The sequence below is a fragment of the Bombus affinis genome, chromosome 8 (genome assembly GCF_024516045.1).
Source record: "Bombus affinis isolate iyBomAffi1 chromosome 8, iyBomAffi1.2, whole genome shotgun sequence".
NCBI lineage: Eukaryota > Metazoa > Arthropoda > Insecta > Hymenoptera > Apidae > Bombus > Bombus affinis.
Window position 1 is genome coordinate 6,819,579 of NC_066351.1, and position 25,155 is coordinate 6,844,733.

At 33.4% G+C, this 25,155-nt stretch overlaps 2 protein-coding genes and 2 long non-coding RNA genes across 9 annotated transcripts in view; 2 read left to right on the top strand and 2 right to left on the bottom strand.

Annotated features, from left to right (window-relative positions):
* On the top strand, positions 1 to 843 carry LOC126919843 (uncharacterized). The gene is made up of 2 exons (XR_007711791.1): positions 1 to 179; positions 254 to 843. It is a non-coding gene; the product is annotated as an uncharacterized LOC126919843 (long non-coding RNA).
* LOC126919837 (quinone oxidoreductase) lies at positions 679 to 7,557 on the bottom strand. Of its 2 annotated transcripts, none has more exons than XM_050729460.1 (3): positions 7,151 to 7,557; positions 5,599 to 6,324; positions 679 to 3,066 (listed from the first exon to the last, which is right to left on the bottom strand). In XM_050729460.1, the coding sequence occupies exons 1-3, from the start codon at positions 7,210 to 7,212 to the stop codon at positions 2,631 to 2,633; spliced, it is 1,224 nt and encodes a 407-aa protein (XP_050585417.1). In that variant the 5' UTR covers positions 7,213 to 7,557; the 3' UTR covers positions 679 to 2,630. The 2 variants fall into 2 exon arrangements, with proteins under 2 accessions (XP_050585417.1, XP_050585418.1); XM_050729461.1 differs by having other exon boundaries at positions 679 to 3,048; positions 7,151 to 7,555.
* LOC126919839 (uncharacterized) lies at positions 6,324 to 20,015 on the top strand. 4 transcript variants are annotated; one of them, XR_007711785.1, is made up of 3 exons: positions 6,324 to 7,034; positions 19,670 to 19,818; positions 19,941 to 20,015. It is a non-coding gene; the product is annotated as an uncharacterized LOC126919839 (long non-coding RNA). The 4 variants fall into 4 exon arrangements; XR_007711784.1 differs by having other exon boundaries at positions 19,670 to 20,015; XR_007711787.1 differs by lacking the exons at positions 19,670 to 19,818; positions 19,941 to 20,015 and adding an exon at positions 11,177 to 11,730.
* Positions 16,426 to 25,155, bottom strand: part of LOC126919832 (huntingtin-interacting protein 1) — a 14,958-nt gene continuing 6,228 nt past the window's right edge. For both annotated transcript variants that reach the window (XM_050729453.1, XM_050729454.1), the window contains 15 exons: positions 24,734 to 25,008; positions 24,404 to 24,597; positions 24,188 to 24,326; positions 24,029 to 24,116; positions 23,864 to 23,952; positions 23,583 to 23,786; positions 23,323 to 23,503; positions 22,961 to 23,248; positions 22,651 to 22,892; positions 22,421 to 22,573; positions 22,213 to 22,313; positions 21,923 to 22,152; positions 21,683 to 21,846; positions 19,556 to 21,597; positions 16,426 to 19,502 (listed from right to left, as the gene is read on the bottom strand). In XM_050729453.1, the coding sequence (XP_050585410.1) occupies positions 21,686 to 21,846; positions 21,923 to 22,152; positions 22,213 to 22,313; positions 22,421 to 22,573; positions 22,651 to 22,892; positions 22,961 to 23,248; positions 23,323 to 23,503; positions 23,583 to 23,786; positions 23,864 to 23,952; positions 24,029 to 24,116; positions 24,188 to 24,326; positions 24,404 to 24,597; positions 24,734 to 25,008 (2,345 nt within the window). In that variant the 3' untranslated portion in view covers positions 16,426 to 19,502; positions 19,556 to 21,597; positions 21,683 to 21,685. The remainder of the gene's footprint in view (positions 19,503 to 19,555; positions 21,598 to 21,682; positions 21,847 to 21,922; positions 22,153 to 22,212; positions 22,314 to 22,420; positions 22,574 to 22,650; positions 22,893 to 22,960; positions 23,249 to 23,322; positions 23,504 to 23,582; positions 23,787 to 23,863; positions 23,953 to 24,028; positions 24,117 to 24,187; positions 24,327 to 24,403; positions 24,598 to 24,733; positions 25,009 to 25,155) is intronic.

The window sequence follows — 25,155 nt, forward strand, 5'->3', positions numbered from 1 at the left end:
ATCAATAGTTAATAATTTGCATTTTGAAGTAGGATCAGCTGAAATTATTTTATAATATTTTCCCATAATCAAAATGAAGAGTATGGCAAACAAGGCATGTAGAAACGATCCGTTTTATAAATAATTACCGATAAATCAATGATATCGATAGGAGGTACAGGAGGAAGAAGCGCAACAAAGTAAAAAAAACTGAAGATATAAAATAAATTGCATACTCGAGTACAAACTAAATATTGATATTATTGCATTACAGGCTGGACATATAAATGCAGAACGTGATCTCAGAAATTATTTATAAATTAATATTAAGTATCTCATTAGCTGCATGAATTAATAATAATCTTGAGCAAAGAAAAAAATAATCTGGCACATATGACGACCCGCGACAATTTATTATAATCAAGGACAATGATTTCATTGGAGAGAAGGTAATGGAGAGCAGTTTAAAAAGCCAATTGCAGTTTAATTAGTTAATAGTAAGTCCTTGAGCATACTCGATCTTTTCGTTGTAAATTGGAACCTTTATCTAATCGATTAACCTACTTTCGACGAATTAACGATTTTTATCGATTTCAATGTCAGTCATTCGATACACACGGATAGAAACACAAGAATTCATGTAGAGGAAGACGACAAGGATCTAAATGAAGGTGTAGTATGAAATACAAACAAGTACAATTATTTTAATAAATCTGTTGTATTATCACCATAATATAATACAATTACTGCCACAACGAACAGTCAGTAGAATAACGTGTGGTAACACGTATTCACGCCGTTAAATTATCGCCTAAGTTTACAATGAAAAATTAAAAAGAGAAAACGGAAATAAAAAAGACAAAAGTTAATTATACTTAAATAAAGAAAACAGTCTTTTAAGGTAGAGATGTAATAACTGCGATATGAGATACGATTAGTTATTTCCTTATACGCGCACAAAATGATCAACTTATCCTAAATTGCGCTATATGATAAAGGAATACTGATACCTAAGCATAATTTTCGAAAATGCCCCGAAACGTGATAACACGTTCGAAAGTAATTCTGGTGTCTCGATTACGAGACAATCGTATTTTATAAATGTTATATTATTCGTTAAATGCAAACGTTTACCAAATCTACATGTAATGGTAAAGCAACGTTTCTTTTCACGTGATGACAGTTTCGTTCGTAAAACCGCCGACCGATATGATTCATTATTTGTACCTAACGAATTAGGAGGTGTTTTCCTTCCACATTTTAATTGCTCGATTATATTCCGAGTACGTGTGCGAAATGCGTTCTGAGTATGATTTATGTCATTTAAACGATGATACTTGATGACCTGATTACAAAATCTCCCCGCATAACTTTGTCTTTCCTAATCGAATTCCTCAACGAACGATTACAGGCCGGTATTACATGTTAAAAACTTGAAATCATGACGACCATTACGATTCAATTGACATTAAATATTTAACAGTACCATTAATCATCTTTTGATACATCGGATTTATACGTGTATCCGATATATATATACCACGTAAGGTTAAAATCTACCCGAGACTTAACTTAATTATTAGTCGATAACTCTGTTATCTCTTAAACTCTCAATGGTTGGCAAGGTATTCAGAAACGTTTCTTTAAAATTTTATCGCAGATTATGCTTTGTTATAGTCGCAGATCATTAAAGTTCAACAAACTCGAGCGTTAAATATATTTTATATTAAAATATTATCTTAACACATTATTGATCGGTCACAGCTAAACTTGTGTTTTTATGTATAAAGTAGAATTGTTCGATTTTGCATAAAATAGGCGGTGGTACGCGTTAATTTTTACGTAAAATAACTGGTCAACAATGCATTAACAGCTCGTTAGGTTATATTGACAAAGTCTTTCGACGTTGGAAATGAAATATATTACATTCTTAAGTTAACAACTTTTAAGTGAAAGCAATACCACGATATTAGCGAAAGAGCCATGGAAAATCTCGCATGCATAACGGTGTATCCAATTCAGCGATAAAACTTTCTCTGTGGTATTCCCTACGTTTCCATGACATTATCGTTTCTCGAATACCTCTTTACTCTCTACTCTATGACAATACAATTTCACGATGATTTTCAACAAATTCCTGGGAAGCGTGATTAAACGCCTTCGAAACGAAAGATGCGAGTAAGTGTGTTCTTATCGGTACTGCACATAGCAACGATACAATATATGTAAGTATGTGAACCGATCCAAAGGTAGTCGTTATCGTATAATATATCATTGATAGATACGCAGTGATATACGGTGGATCGTCCAACTTTTCTCGTTTCGCTTCATCCAAGGATCAATCGTATTATTTTGTATATAAATTAATCGCCCAGTGGTCTAACGTTTTCCATAGGACAACTATACCATTATTCTCCTTGCTCCCTGCATTTCGTGCGGAGGAGAAACATTATTCAACGACCCATGTTCTCGATTACTCTTTGAAGCTTCAGTGTTCCAAGTATCCACACTGTTCAGCCACGTTGGCCTCAATACCTAATTAACCGAAGTTGATCCGGCTACCGTCTATTCTTCAAATCTCCTCGGTCGTTTTCCGATTCGCGTTTCGTGCCGATCCGCGCGGCACAAGATGTTCAGTCCCAGAAAATCCTTTAATCCGCTGGATAGAAACGTAAAATCGCGCGACCTTGAATCTCAGAGTGACACAGCTTGCGCACCACGTCGAGAACCTCTTCTGCAGGATAAACGGTATGTGGCGGGGGCTCGATTTCACCGGAAGCCACCAGCTCGACCAACTCGCGAAGTTGTTCCAGAGTACCAGCCTCTACTGATTTGATACTCTGTTGCCATTCCTCCGCGCGTCTGCTGAATTTTGGTAGCAATCGATCGGCCACTTCTTTGATCACGAACACCACGCCTCCTTTGCTCAGGCACTGCATACTGCGATGAAGACTGCGCGAAGTTGTACCGAAATCGATCACCACATCCACGTGACCTTGACAGGCATCCATCGTACGCTCGATCAGCTGTTTCTCGTACAGATCCTCGCTCCATTGTACCACGTTCACGCTGTAGTGAGAAAGGAAACTGTTGGTGAATAAATCGAATGGACTTCAGGTAGGATGCAGATGGACTCGGTTATTTAGCTATCTACTCTAATTTCTTGCGCCATATGTATAGGGGATCGAATGGAAATTAAAACGATGTTTCGATAAAAGGATTTAGGCGATCAAGGTATTGTCTGAACCAAATCGGATTTATTTGTATTTAATGAAAATATGTTTTATTGAAATATGTTTCGATAAGGGAAGTTATTTAGTTGTAAGATCGAGGTGTTGGGATAGAGCTTGAATTTTTAAATCGTTACAAGGGACTGGTTTGTCAATTCATTAATAACCAATGTTCAGCGCAATGTAATATTCCGTTTGTAATATCTTTGATCAACTTATATGTTATTGAATTTTGGTTTGTAATATTTTGTTACGAAAATTATTAAGGGAATTCTTTTCATCGCTGTTTCTAATTCCAGAGATCTAGGTTCTATAATTTTACGAAATTTTATAAATATTATAAGCTATCTCCTTTTTAATGGAAGTTATTTTTGTATCTCTGATTTATATATATTTAATGTGTGGACTGTGGATGTTCATGTAAATTGATGTCTTTCTCAATACGATTAAAAGAATGGAACCTAAACGGAAACTTCTTTTATCCTCTGATTGTTGGAATGAGCACTGTACTTTGGATATCTTGAACATTTTTTCACATATCAGGCTCACTAGTAGTATGCTACTGAGCTTTCGCGAAGTATCCATTATTGTAATACATCTCTCTTTTTCTATCTACAATATATAAATTACTTTATTCAAGTTTCCCAATAATCTTGTGTTTATGCACTATTTCACTGCTTGGTCCTCAATAAATTAATTTCGATATCTAAGTCATGTTCCTTATTCCTAAACGTGATACTAGATAACAGACAATACTACATATCAAACAATACTACTTCTACTAATCTAAACCAACCACTTACTGACAAGTGCTTAAACAGTTACCTTTAGATCACCAACAATCATTTCATCGAAAATGTCCTTATCGACACGATTTCACCGATACCTAGTTTGCCGACAATTTTTATTTACCCACACATCAATGCGATAATACCTTTAATAATTAATATCACCGATATAGATTAAAATAACTTTAATCTATTTCCCCGTATGTCTATTTATATATAATAAGATAGTATTTTTCTGTTTCTTTTAATTGTAATTATTATTTGGGAATATTCACGTGGACGTGTAACTTACGTTGATAACTAACTAAGTAGATAACTGTAAGTCATAGTGAGTTTCATCATTTTCCCTTTTTTCTTTTTATGTATGGAAATGGACGTGTAGATAAATATGTAGATGAATGGTCAACGATGATACATCACGGTAGGTATAATATAATAATTGCAGGCAAAAAGGAACGAGGAAGACATCGATCGCCAGTAATTTAAAGGTAATCGACTGCTCAAAGCTGTACATGCAAATGAAAGACGACAGAGTGCAGTGATTATCAGAAATTGGAATACATTATACATACATATAGACAACGACATGTTTTGATCTTTTTTTTCAATCCTTTTTATCGGTTTATATAATATTCAAATCGGATGACGCATCGCGTATATAAAAGTATGCGGAAGAGATCCGAGATACGAATTTATGTAATAGCAATCACGGAAAAGATAGATGGAATTGAGCAGAACGTCGATGTATCTAAATGACTTTTATCATTGGTGTCGACACGATCAATTAGCTTGAATAACAAAAACAAAACGGCTTTGCTAATCGACCAAACATTGCCAGCTGCCTAGTTCAAAGATCAACGACGAACAATGCTCGGTTTAATACGCGTCGTTCATCTAACAACCAATTAAAGACGAGTCTAGCTTCAAGAGAAGGTCAATTCCCATGGTGAATCTCTAAAAAATTTATATATGATATCACATGATTATTTGTGTTATCATGTGATATAAGTTTCTCAATAGATAATGCTTAAGTGTATCCAGATATGCGTTTGTTTATATTTGATAAGATGCAATTTAATTATGGAATTCTAGATAAAAAGAGAACCACTTGAGCCTTTAATGACGCATACGAATTGGATTTTCAACTGTTAGTCAACAAATACGAAACGGTAGGAAATCCTTGTTCCAACTTAATGAAAATACTTAATTTTTTTTTAGAATCTTTTACCTCTAATCTATTTGAATTAAAATTCATTAGTTTATCGAAAGTATTTTATCTTCAGCTTCTCCAGGCTATGAGTTTGACGAAACATAACTACTGTCACTGAATTTCTAGAGAAGCGTAATGTCCAAGATCAGATGACAGGTCAAAATGTCGAGAATTCATTGTTCGGGAGCTAACAACATCAAGAATATCATTTCCCTCGAAGGATCTCGCTTCTTCGTCGCAAACAAACATATTGGCAATAAGAGGCGTATTCGCAGTAAAAGACGTATTTACAATAAGACACGTATTTACAACAAGAAACATATTTACAGTTCCTATCGTCTACCATCTAACATCAACAAGGTCGTACTATCCGACGCTCAAAACAACTCACCGTTGGAATTCCTGAGCCATAGTCAGTCCATCGTCTTTCAGCGAAGCAATTGTAATGGTAACTCTATCCTTCATGTTGCTGAAGTGATACGCCGCGATTCTCAGAGCCCAAAGTGCCAGACCGCCAGTGCCAACAATTAGAATCTTGCAAACGCTCTTCTCGCCTCTCTGCTTCAGCACCGCTTGAACGTGTTCATGAGCAGCAAAAACTGTATTCATGGCTAATAGAGCACCAGCTGGTAACATGGCCGCTACGCTGAGGCTGACGTTGTCTGGGATCTTTATAAGATACTTCAGATCGTGAACGACCAGATATTCGACGTATCCATTTGGAATTCCCTCGTAAGGATAAAGAATCACTCGATCTCCAACCGTGTAGCCGCAGTCCTCGGGAACATTCGCTCCAAGGGACTCGATCACTCCTGCTACCTCGTATCCAGGGAACAGGGCTGCGTCACGGACTCCGTGATGAGGCAACGTTGCTGGGAAGTCACCCTCTAAAGAAACATCTGTCGCTAAACTGCTTCCACTGGAGACAGAGGTCAGGCTTGATAGGCTTGGCGAACGACGAGGATGGTAACAAGCACCTGCACACATCACCCGGATCCGGGCTCCGTGCGCTGGAACATCGGGAACAGGAACGTCGAAACTGAACACCCATTCGCGACCCGTCACGCTCGGGCTGTCGATGGACACCTGCCTGCATAGTTTGTTCATCTTCTTCTCTCTGCAAAGAGACACCAATGAATAGGGCGAAGGGTACTTTGAATATGAGTAAATTACGTATATTTCGTGCTGCGCTTTTTATTTTACCCACTAAATGTTATTACGTGGATATTATATTTTTTCATTTCTAATTTTCATGCGACGAATATTACGCGCATTGTATGCATTTTTGCAGAATTAAAATTTTATGTATGAACATCCGCAGTCTGGATACAAAGTATCGGGAGTAAAAACGGAGTAAATTATTTTTGGGATGTTTCTCAGTGTCAAGCTTATATATACACATATATAACGCAAGCTATGTCAACCCTGATACGTTCTTTGATTCATTTTCGATTCAGTCGAAAACGAAAGAATTCTCGCTTATACAAGTATTCAAGTTTATACTAAGATCTTTTCTAAAATGTCGAAGATCTCGTCCATTTCACGAAAACAAAGTTGAAACACAACGATTTGAAGAGCGAAATTGTATCTGTCGTACGAAAAGGTATGCTACTGTTATATTTTATAAAAGTCTACGAACGAGAAAATAAATTTATTACGTTAATATCAATTATATTAAGCAACGAAAATTTCCAGAAAAGGCCAACAAATTATAAACGACGTATCGGAAATTTTGGAGCAACCGCAACCGCAACCGCAAGCGGAAACACGCCGTTAGCCCCAGTTTCTACACGTCAGCTGTTGCCTCTTACACAAGACTCCACCAAGGTAGGTATACGACTATATCATATATCAAGATAATCGAGGCAATTTCACACTTGCGCTGTCCTCAACTCTCTTTTAATAGACGTAATTCACTAAACGAGATTAAAACACATGCATACCCGTTACAAGGTGAGAAGGGCTTGTGTGTGATCGGTGCAACTGACTCCAATTCGACAGGCATTCTGTATCAGGCTTTTCTTACTTCTATTTCACAGTGCTCGATTATTATCAATAACTCTTCTCTAAATCTATTCTTGAAAAAGTCTCCTTCAAGAGGATGGAATCTCGTCAACGAATCTTGCAACTCGATTCTTCGAATTCACAATAAGAACAAACGCTCGTGAAATTATCTCACTTTCGAATATATTAAGTTGAAACTTGGTGGAAGGAAAACGAACGATCGTAGCGAAAGAACGATTGGAAGGGAACGACTTAGAGTTACGAAGAAAATAAGAACTTTGGTAAAAACAGAGTACGTTGCTCTGTGAACGCGTAAAACGTACTAGTGGAGCGCGCTCACGCTCCTTCACTTTTATACCCGGACGGGCTTTCTCGTTCAAGCTGCGTTAGTCATGGTAGGCAGAAAAGGAGTCATGGTAGGGATCCGAAGAAACGGAACGTAAGCAGGTACGAGCATTCGCGTACCACGTGCAACCTCTGTTTTTCTCCTATATCGACGCCCTCACGTTCGTCCAGTGCTTCGTGATAGACGCATGAATGAGGCGGAGATAGCTCGTGTTTTTATTTCGATGACGACTACCATCGATTTAACTCCTCGAACACGTATTTCGAAACTCCGTGCTGCAAATTCTATGATCTTCGTTGGGGTGCCCCACGTGTTGTTCGTGGAATATGTTTCCGAACAATAGAAGTACATAAAAGCAATAGAAGATGTGTAATTATACGTTTCTCGATAATAGTTCACGTATTATCGACATTACGTTTTATCGTTAATCGATCGCGATGTATTCGAAAATTATTTGGGAAGAACGCGATGAGATCATTCTTTTTCGTCGATCCACTGATTGTTATTTTATTTGCGAGTAAAGAGAAATATTTCAACTCCTTGTACTTATTCTACTGGATTATTCCAGAGCAGTTAGAACGACCTTGATGATGTGAGAATCGTTTCTTGTATCTTCTTCACCGATAACAAATAAGAAAGAAAAAAAGGCTATCGTATAAATAAATTTGTGAATTTATAGCCTATTGACGATTTATAGCCTATTGAACAAAATAAGAACTCAGAATGAATACTTTTTTATAATAGAAGAATTATTTCTCTATCAGCAATATTTCTTGCGTTTTTGGTATCGGATATAAGAGATACACAATTTCCGTATTTTACAAGCAAGAAGTATTAATAATTGTGTTGAAATGTTATCTAGCGTTACAACAACAGATATCTTTGATTAATATGAGAATTTGCATGATTACATTTAATCGTAGCCTATGGAAAAAAACGTGAAATTAAAACTCAGAGGGGAAACAGTGGTCTTTGTATCTAAAGGTGTGCAGGTGAGAATTTGCTTGACTATAATTATATCTTGTTAGAGAATTTGCAAAAATATTGCCTTATTCTCGACCTGTTAACAACGATGGAAATCTTCATCTGATATTGGAAATTTCTTGAAATCACATAGAAGTAATTCGGAGAATGTAAAGTATATATTGCGCGTTATTCATCGCTAAGATAAGGTAATCTTTCTATAACGATCACGAGAAACCGTCTGACATCTCGTATTTTCGTATAACGAACAGATATTGAATATATAGACAACGCGATATCAATGAATATGGGAAAGCAACATGTTCTGAGACAATAAAAATATTGATATACGTTATTAATTATTCAGATGTATGGAAGTTATATATAGTCGATATTTAATAAACATTATCTTATCGACAGAATGTTCTATTCCTAAAGCGCAACTTTGTTGAACGAGTAATCAATATTCTTTGAAATGTGGTTATTTCTATGTCTTTACTTGTTTCAAAGTCGATAAATAAATTTAACGAATATCGCGCTGCATGAAGCGATCAAAAAGTTACCTTTAGTAACGTAATTAATATCTTTGAAGTCTTTTTATTAAAAAAAAAAAAAAAAGAGAGAAATTTCTTTCATATTTAACGTTTAGTTTAAGTATCTAGAAATACTTTCTACATCAATATCCAGATTCTATATTCAATATAAATACTTTCAATATCGAATTGGCTAATCGTTTCAAGTAAAGGAACGATGAAAATCCAATAAATTATGTATAAAAGACTATAATTAATGCAATACGATAATAAATTGATATTAAAATAGTGTATTAAAAATAGATAAATTAGTGAAAATAAATCGTGGCTCTGTCTTAGTAAAATTCAATGTTGATTTAAAAACGAAAAATTAAAAACTCGTGATTTTTACAAAATCGTTTAAAAAAAGCTAAAGATTAATTTGGACTTTGAATATCTTGGAATAGACTCTGAACAGGTTAATTAGTTTTTTTCTCAAACGAGGTGAAAGATTGTAACGGCGATCGATGAACTTCGAAATTTTCCCGAATCTTTCAGTAGATTTAACTACTTGGATTCTCTTAAATGTTTGATTTAACCGTCCTGATCACTAGTGCTCTCCAACGCGATAAAATAAAATAACGATGATCGATTATTAATTTGATGTATCACATGGCACTCATGTGGCTCGTCATATGACACATCATATGGTTGTGCTTATAAAGAATGACATTGTTTTGTTTTGACTCAAATAGTATGCATTTGTATGTAGTCATGTGTTTATTATTGATCAAGTGGTGACATGGATCTTATCAACTTCGCGATGGCTCTTCCATGCTGTCCAATTTTCATCGTACGTCATACGAATCCACGGGCAAATAGTCGCTGAATAATTTCAGACAAGATTCACCTTGAGACGAAATTAATTTTTCCTCTAAGAAATTGTCGTCAATTGTTTCAAATACTTCACGATGTGCTGTATCATGTTTTAAATTGCACGAATTTATTTCGACAGCAACGATGCTGATAACGACCGATTTACAATATTTAAATAAAACCAAGTATCATGTGTTGTACACGTTAACGTAAATTCAAATGAAAAAGAAGAGTTTTTCAGCGGCAAATAAAAAGCACACTTTGTGAAATATAATAAAAATACAGATAAAATAGAAAAAGATAGAAATTGTGAGTTATGCGTAGGAGGAATCGTGTTGGCTCTCATACTAGTTTCACACGAAATATCATAATACTCGGCGTTCAGTTATCGTCAAGAAATTATCAAAATCTGGGTTAAACATTCGTTTACGAAAATAATTGCCCGAGTTTTCCAGTAGGAGATAAAATAGACGTTGCCTCTGAAATTCGTTTCCTCTGTTTATCAGTTTCTATAATCCATTATCAAGGAAGTGATTTATTCGATAAATAACGAGCGTCTTCTTGTAATATTTGCATTGTGGTACGTTTATAATTGCTTGGTTCATAAGCGATCGTCAGCAACAAACAAAAACTTGGGACAAGTAGAATAAACGAGAAAAGAACAGTCCTAACGTTAGATCTAATATTACTTGATCCTTAACTCATTAAGAACCAAGCAGTGAAATAACATATGAAAAATATGTAAATGCAATATTATTGCACAGTAATAAATTTGGAAGTCTGGAAATCTGAAGATATAAAAGACTGAAACTTGAAAAATTTTAAGGTGAAACATTGCGTTTTAAACTATCATTTGGCCTTGTTAGAAAATACTTACATTGTAGTAAACACGATAGCAAAGATATTAAAAGGTATAAAAAAAAAAATGAATTACGGTGTTGTCAACAATCGTGATTGAAGAAGGTCGTAGAAAATAAAAAAAAAAGAGAAAACTACGATCTTCTTTATCACGATTGTTGACAACAACTTAATTATGAGAAGGTTAATTAACGAGGTCAATTAAAAGGAGTTCACCATTTTAATAGAGAGAATAACGCAACGCAGTTGCAATCTTTTTCAACGCATTGTTTGACTAAGTCAATTCGATGATAATGACGTACGATAACGTCAACGCCTACATTTCCTCCGTTACCTAATTAATTCTGTCTATTAGCATTAATACATTGTGCTTTTGCCATTATATCTGACTGGCATCGTTATTATCGTAGGTGCGAAATTTGCAGTCACATCAAACACGCGGAAACAGACCGAGACAGACAGTTTGTCTAGATCCCGGAAATGCTTACTTCATGCTGTACTTAAATAGCATGAAACGTGATAAGAAGACAATGTAGATACTTAAGAATTATTTTAGGTTTGTCCTAGAATCGTCTTTGATTGTTTCGCATAACGAACAAAGTTCTCATAGGGCATAGAAGCAGCACTCATGATAACAATACCAATGAGAGTACCACATATTTATTCCTTACTTTACGATTCTCCAAATATTTTAAAAATAATTTTTTAAATGGTACTTTAAATTATTTTTTAGCAATCCTTTAATCGTTAACAGACTATAATAGAGAAAATTCCAATGCACGCAAATTTTGTTTCAATAGTATCATCCTGTAATAATATCGTCGCAATGTTATGTAATAACCAGTGCAAGTAATAATTTTGCCACCTTTCATCCAGCATCGAATAATAGCGAGAATAATTGAGAAATAATTTAACTGCATTTGTTTGACTTTGTTCTGTAAAATAAATCTTTTCCTCTTTTAAATATTTTCAAGTGATTTTTCTAAACTCATCATCTTGTAAATTATTTCACTAATATTTCTAAGACGGATTTCTAAAGAAAGGAAACCTAGATGAAACTGAATTGTTTTCACATAGAGCTAAGAAACGGCAGCAAAATACACTTAGCTGCAATTACGATACTAACCTTGGCTTCGAGGAGGAGCATAGTACCTCATGCAGCTTGCATTGTGTAAGAATGTGTTTGTCATTCGCAATAAGTAAAAAGATACTGTTATTCGTGCTTTATACCATATTTTGATCGCACATCAATCGTTTATCTTTTTGTTATCAAAAATACGATTTATTATTTTATTTTTAAGAAAACTACTTTGTCAATGCCTCTGTTATACCGAAGTCGATTATTATTGTTGACCAATGCGTTTTATCTCGTACAAACAGTAGCTGTTTGAAGCTTTTATTATTATACGATATGTACTTTACAAACTGTTTATCTAATAATTTTATACAATAAAACAGCTCAACGATTCGAATAAATGGTATTAGAGAATATCTCGCTAATACATTCCCTTTTGTATGTGTTTTAATAATTTTCAGATTATGCCACTTTCTATCTGATGTCCTCAATTATTAAGTTGCTACAGTATTGAGTCAACGTGCATCCAAATCTTAATCACGTTAATTCCGACAAGTGAACGGATGTCCAACAACACTTTCATGTATTTTTTTTTCTTCAAATGACCAAATAATATTAATGATATCACTGATATATTAGTAAATTAAACGCTCGAAACTAAAAGCCATCGTAATTAAGAAAGAATTAAGCTTCAAAATAGATACATTTTTAATTCGTTTTACGACCACAATATTCTATCACACAGATACTTTGTTGATACTCAGGATAGGTTCGACCGATGATACATAATATCAAATTATTATCGTTTCTTTACGACGAAAGAACATACCAGAAATAAAATATGTCACACGAGCAACTACGATCTAATAGCATCGTCAATAACAGTCGTTCAAAGTACATAAAATCATGCTCGTCTATGGTTCATCATCACGATTAACGATACTTGAATTATTGCTGGAAAAAGTACTGCAGAGTATCCTCTGCAACAAATACATTTTAGACGTAAATACTGTGTGTTATCTCATTTAACCAGGTGTTATACCATTACTCAATCAGCTCAATAGAAGACATTGATCATCATTATTCCAAGGATTAATGTATCAAAGAAATCTAGATTGAATTGAAAAGATTGTTTTATAAGTCATTGTGATACAGGTGGGTTCTTTACAACGAAAAATGGGAACTCGAACGAAAAAATGATAAAGATTATTGTAATATTCTCAAATATTTTTTCCATGGTTTCATTTTCATTTGAACCGAGAAAAAAACGTTTAATTCTCGAGAAAAGCTATTATTAAAGGAATTCGCGTTAATGCTATCACGGATAAAATTTCAACACAGAGTATATTTTTGTTATTTGAAAAATCAATAAAGCTAAACGAACGCGATTTTTATTATCGTTATATTTAATATTCGCTAAAAATAAAATAAAAAAGACAGTAAAATATTATTTATAATGATTAAAAATAACATTGCGGTGGTATTATTGTGAGTGGATAATATTGCAACAAAAATAGAGAGAAATTTCACCTTCCTTAAGAATATCTTCAGCATAAAATTGAAACAACAAATTACATATAGCAATAACAATTGTTTCATATTTTCCTCAGACGTAAATAATTTTCTAGCGATAGGAAGATACGATTTAGTGGAAAAACACTGTAAGAACGCAGAAGGATCAAATAACAATATAAACTTTTTGGAAAATTATTATCTTGTAGCAAAATGACTATTACTTATACAAATACGTATACAGGCGCAATTTATGCGCTGTGAATGAACCAACAAGCAGCTGATCTCATCCTGTATTTCCAAAAGACAAAGAGACTCTCGCGATGCGTTCAGTGCTACTTGAAGACAAAGAAACTTCACAGTACGATTTAGCATTACGTAATAATAACAATAATATTTCAAAAATACCTATATTCCACAATTATCTAAGAATATCTCTGCTGTTGCTATGTTCACCGCCATATCTTAGACCACTTTACTTGTCTATTTCATAGTTCTCCTTTTCCCTTTACCTATCCTTATCGTTTGAAAACATGTTTACGATGACAATATTTAGAGATTTTACGATTTGACAAAAATCTCCTGTTTTCAAGCGCAATCTAAAGACTTCTCACGTATATCTATCAATTAGACAGTTTCTTGTTAAAAATCGAGTGTAAGTCATTCTATCACGCAATCATCTTTATTATTGAAAACTTTATCACATGATACCGAGTGCTATGAAGAAAACAGTGAATCATAAACTTAAAAAATCAGTATTTCGCGATAAATTCCACTATTTCCAGATGAATGCATCATGCGTATTTTCTCCGGAACCACAATTTCTAGGTATTCTTTATTAGAGTAGCGTTTATTTTTTCGTAAAATTATTTTTATTTGTGTATCCAATAATTTCTCATCGCAGTTAATGTATATTTCGTGCTCTGGGACATTGTAAATATTGTTAAATGGACACAAAACAACACGCAGTTAGCTTTCTAAATTTGCACACGATATTCTTATGCCTTCGTGATACACATACATAAATTAATCGCGCGAAAAAAAAGAAAAGAAATCGTTACACCTAACGCCTACTACTACCAAGAGATACTTTCCTACTAAGAATCGATCGTACATTTTACCAAAGGAACAAACAAAATACATTTTTTCAACAAAATTTCGTCACCACGTTACGATATGAAAAGGTTTTTATTTCCAAGCACGAATTGAGTCGCAAAATGTACGCATGTAATCCGAACCCTCTAAATTTTATACCAAACAACCGTTTAGAAGATTTCCAGACTACACAACCGTGCACCTTCTCGAACTTTTATTTTCGCGTGAATCCCACCGATGAAAAAATTGGATCATCGAATGTTTCTCACTAGTTCTGCACGTGTAAGCAACGAGTTACGAGAATGTTTACAAAAATCGATGTTTAGAATGATTACAGAAATCGCATGCCATCACGATTAACTTCAAGAAAATCTTCCACTGAAGAGAAGGAGAGCAGTACTTTTGCTCGTAAGAGTGATACGAATCGACAACATATATATGGTGCACATATATGATACCTAAATCTTGAACTTAACCTCTATTTTCAAGCAGCATCTTTGTCTTTCCAAAATTTGTAACTTCTATGTAGAGGATATCGCGTTTAAGTTAAAAGGAAAGGGTTAAATCTCGTATCATGAGACAAACAAATAAGAGGAAATAAATAGTGAAGAATCTGTGTAAATATTTACACACATATGGATTTATATTTCTTAATCGTTAATACAAAAATTCTACGTTCCGAGTGCACAATAGTTTACCGATTACAACAGACCTCCGTTTATATTGATTCCATTTATTTGAACCAAACTTTAGTTATTACCTGATTAAATGAATTCCGTGATGGTTAGATACATTTATCTGAACATGAATTCCTATTCCATAAATCAAAAAATCACAGATGATGAGAAAAATCATACTGTATGTATTGTATGTACACCAATTATATAAGTTATTCGTTTCTCGACAAGTTCATATAAACAAAAATCTATCGTAATAATATTAATGAATTGACAAATAACAAGTTCACGAGTTTACAATTTTATATTAAATAATCGGATAACTTGTAATTTAGAAAATTTACTTCAATAATTTCATTTGCTTTATCATCAAACTCAATATAAGAGAATCTAATGACTTGTTACTGGCAAAATTTCACTATTTTATAATACGTATTAATTCAATTGTGCAAGAAAGTTCTGATTGATCTCACTTTTCCAAGCCCTTTGAAAAACAAAAATGAAAACGAGGATTTTACCATGAACCGATGTACATAAATAGCGTAGTGCGCGTGGTGTGAGACTGCATCAGTGGTATACGGAGAAGGGGAACTCGGTCGATGCCGTGGAACCGTGGCACGTTGGAATCACGTGCACATCAGCAAGCATCCGCGTGCTCAGCCGAGCCACTCCGCTCGACACGCTCTCACCTTCCCGAGTACAATGCCCGTGGTGTTTCGGATCATGTTTACTCCCCCAAATAAGCGACTGCGTCCGTTAGAAAATTTTATCGGTTGCGTCGCGAATATCCGAACTTTTACGAGCATTACGAGAATTTTTGGAAAAATTACTATGTATGTATAAGTCGCTTATTTGCCAAATTGATTCACGTCATAAAACAAAGAATAGGGAATATTGATGAAATTATGTAAGATACTAAATTTTATAAGGCACTTAACTTTAAAAATTGTTAAAATGTTCCGGAAAGAAAGTTGACCATTTTGAACAATGGATGGCTTGTATCAATATTTATGTACAGTATATACTTTGGGCTTTCTTATTTTGTCAATAAACAAACAAACTCATTCAAACAAAAATATGGACACGTCAAAGGAAGATTAAAGAATTGTACATCATCGGAGTGAGGCAAGCCATACGTATAAGTAACGTACAATATGTATACGTATACGTATATGTATGCGTATAAGTAATATAAGATAGATATTTTTGGACGTTTCAGAAGCAGTTATGACTGATGAGGTTCAAGCATGGATGGAAGGGAGAGTGTTTTGATGATAGGGCTCCGGTAATACTACTGGAGTGACGCAAAAGCCTTGTTTTTATTCTTGTTCTTTAAAGGGGTTTGAATAATATGATCGATGAGAACGTGGAATTTTTAGATTAATAATTGAAGGGTATGAGTTCGTATGTAAATACTTCTATTAAGATGGATGACTTTTAATTACATTATCTAATAACCTATTATCAATTTGAGCCTCTATTGCAGTTAATAGCCATTTAAGCCAGCTGCGTTATTTTGGTCTTAGATTTTGTTGAAGAGTTTCTTAAAAAATTATTACGTGAAAAATTCATGGGCCGTAGCAGGGTTAATAAAAGTACCTATTATATAATATAAAACATTCAATCATGAGAGAGTACAGCTCCTAGGCCTTATTTTGTATACATATACATGATATAATTATAGCGGAGCTAAGTTTGTTGAATATTCTTTGAGGGTCACGTTATTATAACTCGTTTCATCAAGGGTTACCTCGTTGCGTAACGCTACGCACCTGGACAATATGCGGCTCTAACTTTATAGCAGGATATCTCGAAACATTATGGAACAGTATAAACCTTATTAAACAGAAGCTTAATTCATATACGGTATTATATACAATGACGAATAAAACCACATTTTTCTGCAAAATCTTGTATAAATATGTAAAATATAGCCTTTGAACCTATAGCTTACATATACATGTTTAAATCATAATTCATTACTAGTAAACAGTTCAATAATAAAGTTTAATAATAAATTATAAATAGTACACAATGACTTATTTTACTGAAACGTAAAATTTCAATCACTGTAAAATTGATACATGAACTGATTGTAGTACTCTTTGATTCCTTTACAAACCTAACCTAAATTGATGTAGAACTAACAACGTATACTAAAAGCGACATAAAAACCGTTATAGGAATCGAAATAGAAACTGATTATATTTATTCCAAATAAACATTCTGCATAAACGTTTTAAGAAACAAAATCAATATCATAATAATTCTCAACTTTTCTTATATTTTACAAGAAAATCAAACAAAGTATCATGTTCATCATGCTGTTTTTAGTTCTCACAAAATTTTATAAAACAAACTATAGCTTATACCGACACTTTTATCTATCACTGTACATATACATATAAAAATATTGATATACAAGATTTAACAAATCCATGGCTGTCGATTAAGGTAGAATTAAAATTATGTGTAATTGTTATGTCTGCTTAAAAGTGAGACATCAACGCAGAGGAATAATAATTCTTGAGAAAAGGCGTTTAAGAGGATTACATATTATATACAACTGGTTTGATGCATAGGCGATGCAGTATTAGCTGATGCAGCATTAGTAACATCCAAAACGTTAGCTCAATGCAAGGAGAAATAAATTATGCGTTTGTCCTTGCATGCGTCCTCGAAACGTGATATTATTTTGTCTCGTATGACGTCGTTTCGCTGATAATTTGAGAATATCGTTCAAAAATCTTTATGAAAGGATGTTAACTGACAGAAGAGACAAATATTTCTCGTATTAAAACAAATTGGCAGTAATGAAAATTTAATTATTTATACGAATCTATTTGGAATATTTTAATTTAGAATAGACAAACATTTTTATGGGTTATTTTTGACTTGCTTAAGTAATAGCTTCCGTTAAAATTTTTCGCTAAATATGATAAATATAATAATACTGTTCCCGCATTTTAAAAGTGATATAATCTTAAATTTTTGCTATCGATTCTAGTCCTTGAAACGATGACCGTGAAACAAATTATCAGAAACATTTCAGAGATAAAAATGGTATATACTGATGTACGAACCGAAAAAGTTATCAAACAAAGGCTCAAGTCCTTTGCATTCACTAACATTTATAAGTTGACGACCTACCTTTTTAGTACGTGTTAGAAAGTTACAACCAGACCTCGAACCTCTCTGCTCATCAAAAAAAAAAAAAAAAAATTAGTGATCGTTAATGAATCGATTAAGGTAAAGGTATAGTGAATGTACGTCCTAAGAAATGATTCATATAGTTTGCCTATTTATAGACTTCATTTATGACAATGCATCGTAAATATACATAACCTCTTTCTTAATTCTTGAGATTCTACTGTATAATTAAAAAAGGAAGATGAAAATTTCAATAAAATTCAGTTGCGTAGGTTATGGAAGGTGTTTTTGCATTTAATCAGCGATAATATTTTTAGCACGCCAGTGCATCTTTTATACGCGCTGAAACAAGCAGCCGATCTTCGAATTGATTACAGCGCAAGTTCTGCTTTTGTTTACACTGTCATAAGTAGATGAATGCGCCTGATTTTAAAATACCGCTATTTTGCGAATATAGCGTAGTTATTCGTGATATCTCGCGTTTCGCCTGGTATCTGTGCGAAGTGGTAACATAAATACGTATCGTGAACGATCAGTTGATAATGTGACACGTTTCTATGTTCCAATCAGCTGTTCAGGAAGCGTCATTCAGGGGCACGGAGTTGGCACGTTGTTGTCGATATCGGTTACGTGAAAACACCTACAATATCTGACGTAGAAGTCAGTGTTCGATATTAACTTCTTTTTCTGTTAATTTAGTTTTACTTCTCCATTGGAAAATTAATAGATTTTGTAAGCATAAAATTCAAAATTACATGTAAATTAGCGTAACTGAATAAGATACAATAGTATAATAACAGTAATTTATGATCACTATATTACTGTATATTGTATCCTATCATATATAAAGCATTGTATCATACATTCTGATTATTAACCGCAAAAAAATTTGCAGGATGACTGATATTTTAAATTTTGCGAAATGTCAGCATATTCGAAGAATGCACTTACTATACGACCAGGTCTAAAATACAGGATATATATTTCGTCAACAGAAATTCACATACGATAGTTTTTTATCACCAACATTCATCTTTTCATTAACATTACAAGACAAATCAACTTTTTCAATATGTAAGCACTTGTGCTCCGTATAAGTAATACACATACACTAATTATGAATACAGAAACACTCGATCATGAAATTGAAGAACTTTATATAATATCTGATGTCCTACCTAACACTTACGATCGACCACAGGGACATTAATTTTTCCATGAACTTAGCTGTAAATTCATAAGCAATTATTATGAAAGACAAATCAAGGTTGATTCCTCACCTTACAAATTAACCGTTTGATAATGTCGTTGGTGTCAATTGCTTTCACGAAAACACGTAAAACGAACACGTAATGCTGACAGTCACACGCCAAGCCTTCGTTTTATTCTGATAGATTTACTGTGGAGGGCAGAATCGTATCCAGCGAGGGCGCTTCACGGGGAACCACCATCGCGCCGACTCCGAAAAGTCTGCAAATCCAACGTCGAACTACGACCTATGGAAGGGATGTCATCGATCGCACGTACACAAGGTCTATGGTCTGTAAGTATAGCAATCCCTTATTTTCTATTCTTTAGAACAGGACGAGTGGTACTCTTATGAGTGGAAAACTCCGAACAAGCTTCGGATCAATGGATTCTTGAACCACGATTTTTATTTTTCAGAGTACATATATTGTTAGTTGTATTGGATATATTTTATTAAATACATTCGATTCGGCGTGCCTCCTGGTCGTTTTAGTTCAAGTATCATTTTATTAAACATTATGATATCCTTTCACAACAAGGTAATTATTGATAGAGATGATTGATTGGAAATTTTTAAATATTTAATCATAGATAAGATATAATATGGGCCAACCAGTGTATTTTTATATTACGTAATGATGTTAGTTATTATATATAAAAGAATATCTTTTCGAAACGTCAAATAGTATTGACAAAATTTTGAATTATTTGGTACATGCACTACAATGTATAACACATGTACGCAAGATTTTTTAAGATCCACAAAAAATGTAAAGATTAGAATGAATTGCATAATAAAGTACGCAGACCTTAGGTCGATACTGTTTTCTAAAGAATTATTTTTGAATAAAAGACATCAACTATCAATTCTTGCTACGAATAGGTGATTACCATAAAAATACATATAAAGGATAGAGTACGCGAACCATATGTTACCGAGTAAATGGATATGATATGGCAATAGAAAAAGAATGCTGCATAGAAGTTCCTTGTGTCTTCGTCTAATCAGACACGCACACTGATATCGTTCGTCAATCGATATTACACTTCTATATTTACTGATTGAATGTGCATATTATACATAGGTATAAGACAAGGATACAAAGGGCTTCTATACAGCGTTCTCTTTCTATTTTTATATCACTCTCCCAGCTCGATCACGCACTCTATCTTTATATCTCTATAGTGTTTACACAAAAGATCCCACTGTACACTAATTTCAGCTACCTTCTAGTATACAAGTCTTATCTGTTGCTATTAATTATAAATATCATTGTAATAATATTCGATATTTATTAACAATTAAAATTATACGTATAAATTGTTAGAAATTCTATTTTATTTCGTTAAATTTAAGAAAATAAATATTGTAGACATTCATCTATCTATACCATTTAAAATAAAAACCGTTTAAAATACGCTGGCTAAGTTTAGGATCTGCTTCGTACGAAGACAGAACGTTGAATGAACGCGAATTACGATTTCATGACTCTTATATAAACAGCAACCACTATCTCCGATAGGTCGCGGTAATTCACGATGACCGCCGATATGATAAAATTTCTTTACAACGATAACTTTTATCTGATTCATCAATTTTTCCAATTTTATGTTAAATAATAATTAAAAATTAAATTGATTTATGGAAAGACATAAATGGTTGTTCTTGTAAAAGTATAGAGACACCGAGAAGGAGCAAAATTTATATAAAAATTTGGAGAAGTATGGAAATTACATCTATGATTATTTTGAGCTGATGGTACGAAATAAGGAGCGTTATAGGAAAATAAAAGAATATACATATACACGAAGTAAAAGGAATATGATAGTTTGATTTCTGTTCAAATATTTTCAATTATTATTAAAAAGAAATAAAATTGTATTTATTAAACGTTAAACATGCAAATATTACAATAATTCGGACAATCCAAATAGATTTCCTTTTTGCAATATATTATTTTATAATGGAATTTAATTATTTACTTTCCACTTATAAACATTTTGTTCAATACTGTTTAGTGCCTATGAGAAATTCTGTTATCAACATGAATCTCATATAGACATTAGCAAAAATCTGAAATCAATCGTTGAAAATATATTACTTGGAGGTAACATTATGATTTATAACAGTATTAATAATTTACTGTAATTATACATACTGATTATTCTTTCTCGCCTTCGAGTTGATAATGATAGCGACGTAAAGCAGCTAAGCGTAATCTTTCAGTCTCCAGAGCCTGCTCTAATTCCAGTACATGTACTTGTGCTTCCATTTCTAATCGTTTGGCTTGATGTAAAGTTAGTCCAGAAATATCTAAGTCATCTGTTTAATATTAATAATTATTAATTTCTTATTACAAGTGGAAAATATTAAAACAGATCCCAAAAAGCGACATTACCATTTTCTTCAACAAGTTGACTACAATTTTTAGCAGTTGCAACAACACTTCCTGTTGCTTGCGTTACATCCCTTGATGCTTCAGAAAGTGCAGCTAGGTTAGAGCTATTTCTATTGGCTTTTACTCTACTTGCAACTACCAATTGCGCTGTAGACGCAGCTATTCCCTGGGATGCAACCACTAGTTGTTCAAATTTACCATTGCCAGCAACAACCTTATCTGCAGCTTCTCTATAAACATTAAAAAATTTAGTAAACAAGCAAACATTGTAATAAACTGTTTGTACTTACAGCAGGAGATTAGCACCCATTGCTACTGCTTTAGCTGCAGATATAAGTCCTTCGGACCATTGATGATTACGTTTATAAAATTCTGTTGCAGAGGCAGTGCCCTAAAATTCAAAATAGATGTTTACACATATGTATCACAAGAGTTGGAATTCCATCTTCATCGATATACATATTGTGCCATATCAAATTAAATATTATATACATTTACCTTCCCTTGTTCCACAATTTCTGCTTGCAACAGTCGTGATTTTTTAACTAGCATTCTTATACATTTCATTAACTCTGTACAAGAGTCTAGAATTTTTCCATTCACTTCTAATTTTAATCCCGAATCTGCTGCACGAGATTTCTCTATCATATCCTGATTTAAAATTATAAAATATTTTATATAGAAATAGTACATTAATTATGACATAATAGAATGGAAAAGATAATTACTTGTATTCTATTTGCAGCTTCTTCTATTGCTTTATCCATACTTAATAATTCCATTTCTACTAAATTCCCAATAACTTCAACAGTGCCTTGTCCATTAGACAATGTAGCAGCAAGATCACACACTTTCTTAAATTGCTGTTTTACTTCGTTGATTTGACCCACAGTAACGGGTGATTTTTCTCTTATGTGATTAAACATAGTCAATGACTGTAATCCTAACTGTTTACACTCGTCAGTCAATTCTATGATAGAATAAAAAATCAGTATATGGTTTTTAATCTCCCATTAATCTTTTCAATTTATAACTTACTGTCGCCCAATGCAATATTAGATGTAGTATTGGACGTAGATTTGGCGTGAATAATATAAAGCCCCAAAATATATGCAACATGTATTGCACTTTTAATGAGTACTTTTCCATTCGTTGTATCACATACGTAACCGGTATACGCTGCATCTAAAGTATCTAACGATTTTAAAATAGGGTCTTCTAATTTTTCAAGATATTGAGAAGTGCAAGTTAAATCCGACATTGCTGGATTATCAATAGCACTTAATGAGTATTGCATAATGTCTTCCGCTTCAGAAATACAATTTACTAAAATAAAAGTTCATAATTCCAAATAGATGAACGCAAATAATTTCTCACTCTCAAACGAATGAAACACTCACGCAATAATTCATGCAACATAGTATATGTATATGTATTCATTTCATTACGGCATCGTTCGGCTTCAACTTCCAGCTTTTCGATCTTTAGGTCTAATTCTTCTTTCTGTGCTAATAGATCATGTAGATCCCCTTCTAAAGCCGTTTTTTCAGAAGTTATAAAATCATTTTTGGCAATCAAAGCCTAAAATATTACATCTTTACCGGAACGAAATAAAAACAAACGTAAACGTAAACTGAAGAAAAGAAAGAGAAATATTAACCAAGTTTTCAGTTTTCGCGTCATTCAGTTGTTGTTTTACATCATCCAAATCATGCTGAGCTTCAACGGCTTTTCGTGCTTCTTGCTCTGTTATTGCTTGGCCTTGTATTAATTCTTCAAGACGACGTTCTGCTTCAAACGTTCTTCGTTCAGCTTGTTGTTGCGACATTTTTAACATTCCTAACTGTTTATCCACTTCAGCTTTCTATTGCATAGAAACATACCCAAATTCAACATCTAATATTTTTTATCCCTTTTTGTAAATATTTAAAAGAATCCTACCTTCCTAATTAAATTGATATGTTCGTCTCTGAACTTTGAATATGCATCTTTCAATTTTTGAAATTTCTCTTGTAAGACTTTGTACTTTTCTAGAAAGAGAACAAAGATTGTATTATGAACGTTTTTCACAATATTTTATATAATGCAAGTGAAAACAGTTCTAACCTTCGCTTTCATGAACTTTCACCATCATATCCGCTTTCTGCTTGACAAAGTCTTGATTAACTTGCTTTTCCTGTTCAATTTCATTACCCTAAAGAAATACGCGTATTAAAATATCATATTTACAATAAGTATGCTGACAAATAATCAAGATATCCATACTTTAAGGAGCAAATCAGATTCCAACTGAGTAACGCGAATTTGAAGATCCCCCACGATACGCTGATGATCAGTCAATACACGATGTAATTCTTGTCTTTGTCGATTAATTTCCTGTTGCAAATGATCGATGAGACTTTCTCTAAAACAACAAACGATTGCCTCGTGTAACTTTCAAATTTCAAATAGATTTCATATGCAACTAACTTTTAAACTTACCTTTCTGCTATTGCATCGGGTGAAATCGAACCATTTCGCGTGGAATCTAGTTGATCACCTGGTAACGAACTTGTATCAGAAGTATCAATGAGATCAACTACGGTGTCAGAGTCCAAAGATTCTTCTGGTGGTAATACTACTATCGGTGTAACATAAGCTCGAAACTCAGATTGTATTAAAAAGTTTGGTGGATTCTAGAACAAATATACCGCATTACAAATATAATTTATATTACAAATAATATTATAAATATTAAAAATATTATATGTAGATATTATTATATAAAAATTACATTAAAAATAATATTACAAGATAATAGTTCAAGATTACCTCAGGTAACGCAGGTATCGTTATAAGATGTTTAAAATACTGTCTTTGTTTAACAGTATTGTAAAATTTCTTTAGTTCTTGAAATTGTTTAGAAAATCTATCGCGATGGCCGGCTAAAGTATCCGCAGGCAGAGCACCATGAAGTTTAAATAATATTTTTACACAATAATCGTAAAGCTGCGATGCGTCTAAAACGCAGGGGATTAATGGAGCCAGCCGACACTGTCCACTTACAGTCATCGAGTTGGAGGGTGTGTTCTTCAAAGAAGTGGTAACTGAAACGTTTCATTTATATAAATTACTATCAACACAAATCTGTAATATCATCGACATAACGAAATTTTGAGGCAGATTTTGATCGAGAAGTTACTAAAAGCGATACACTCAGCTTCCATAATACACGAGACGATAGGATAAATGTA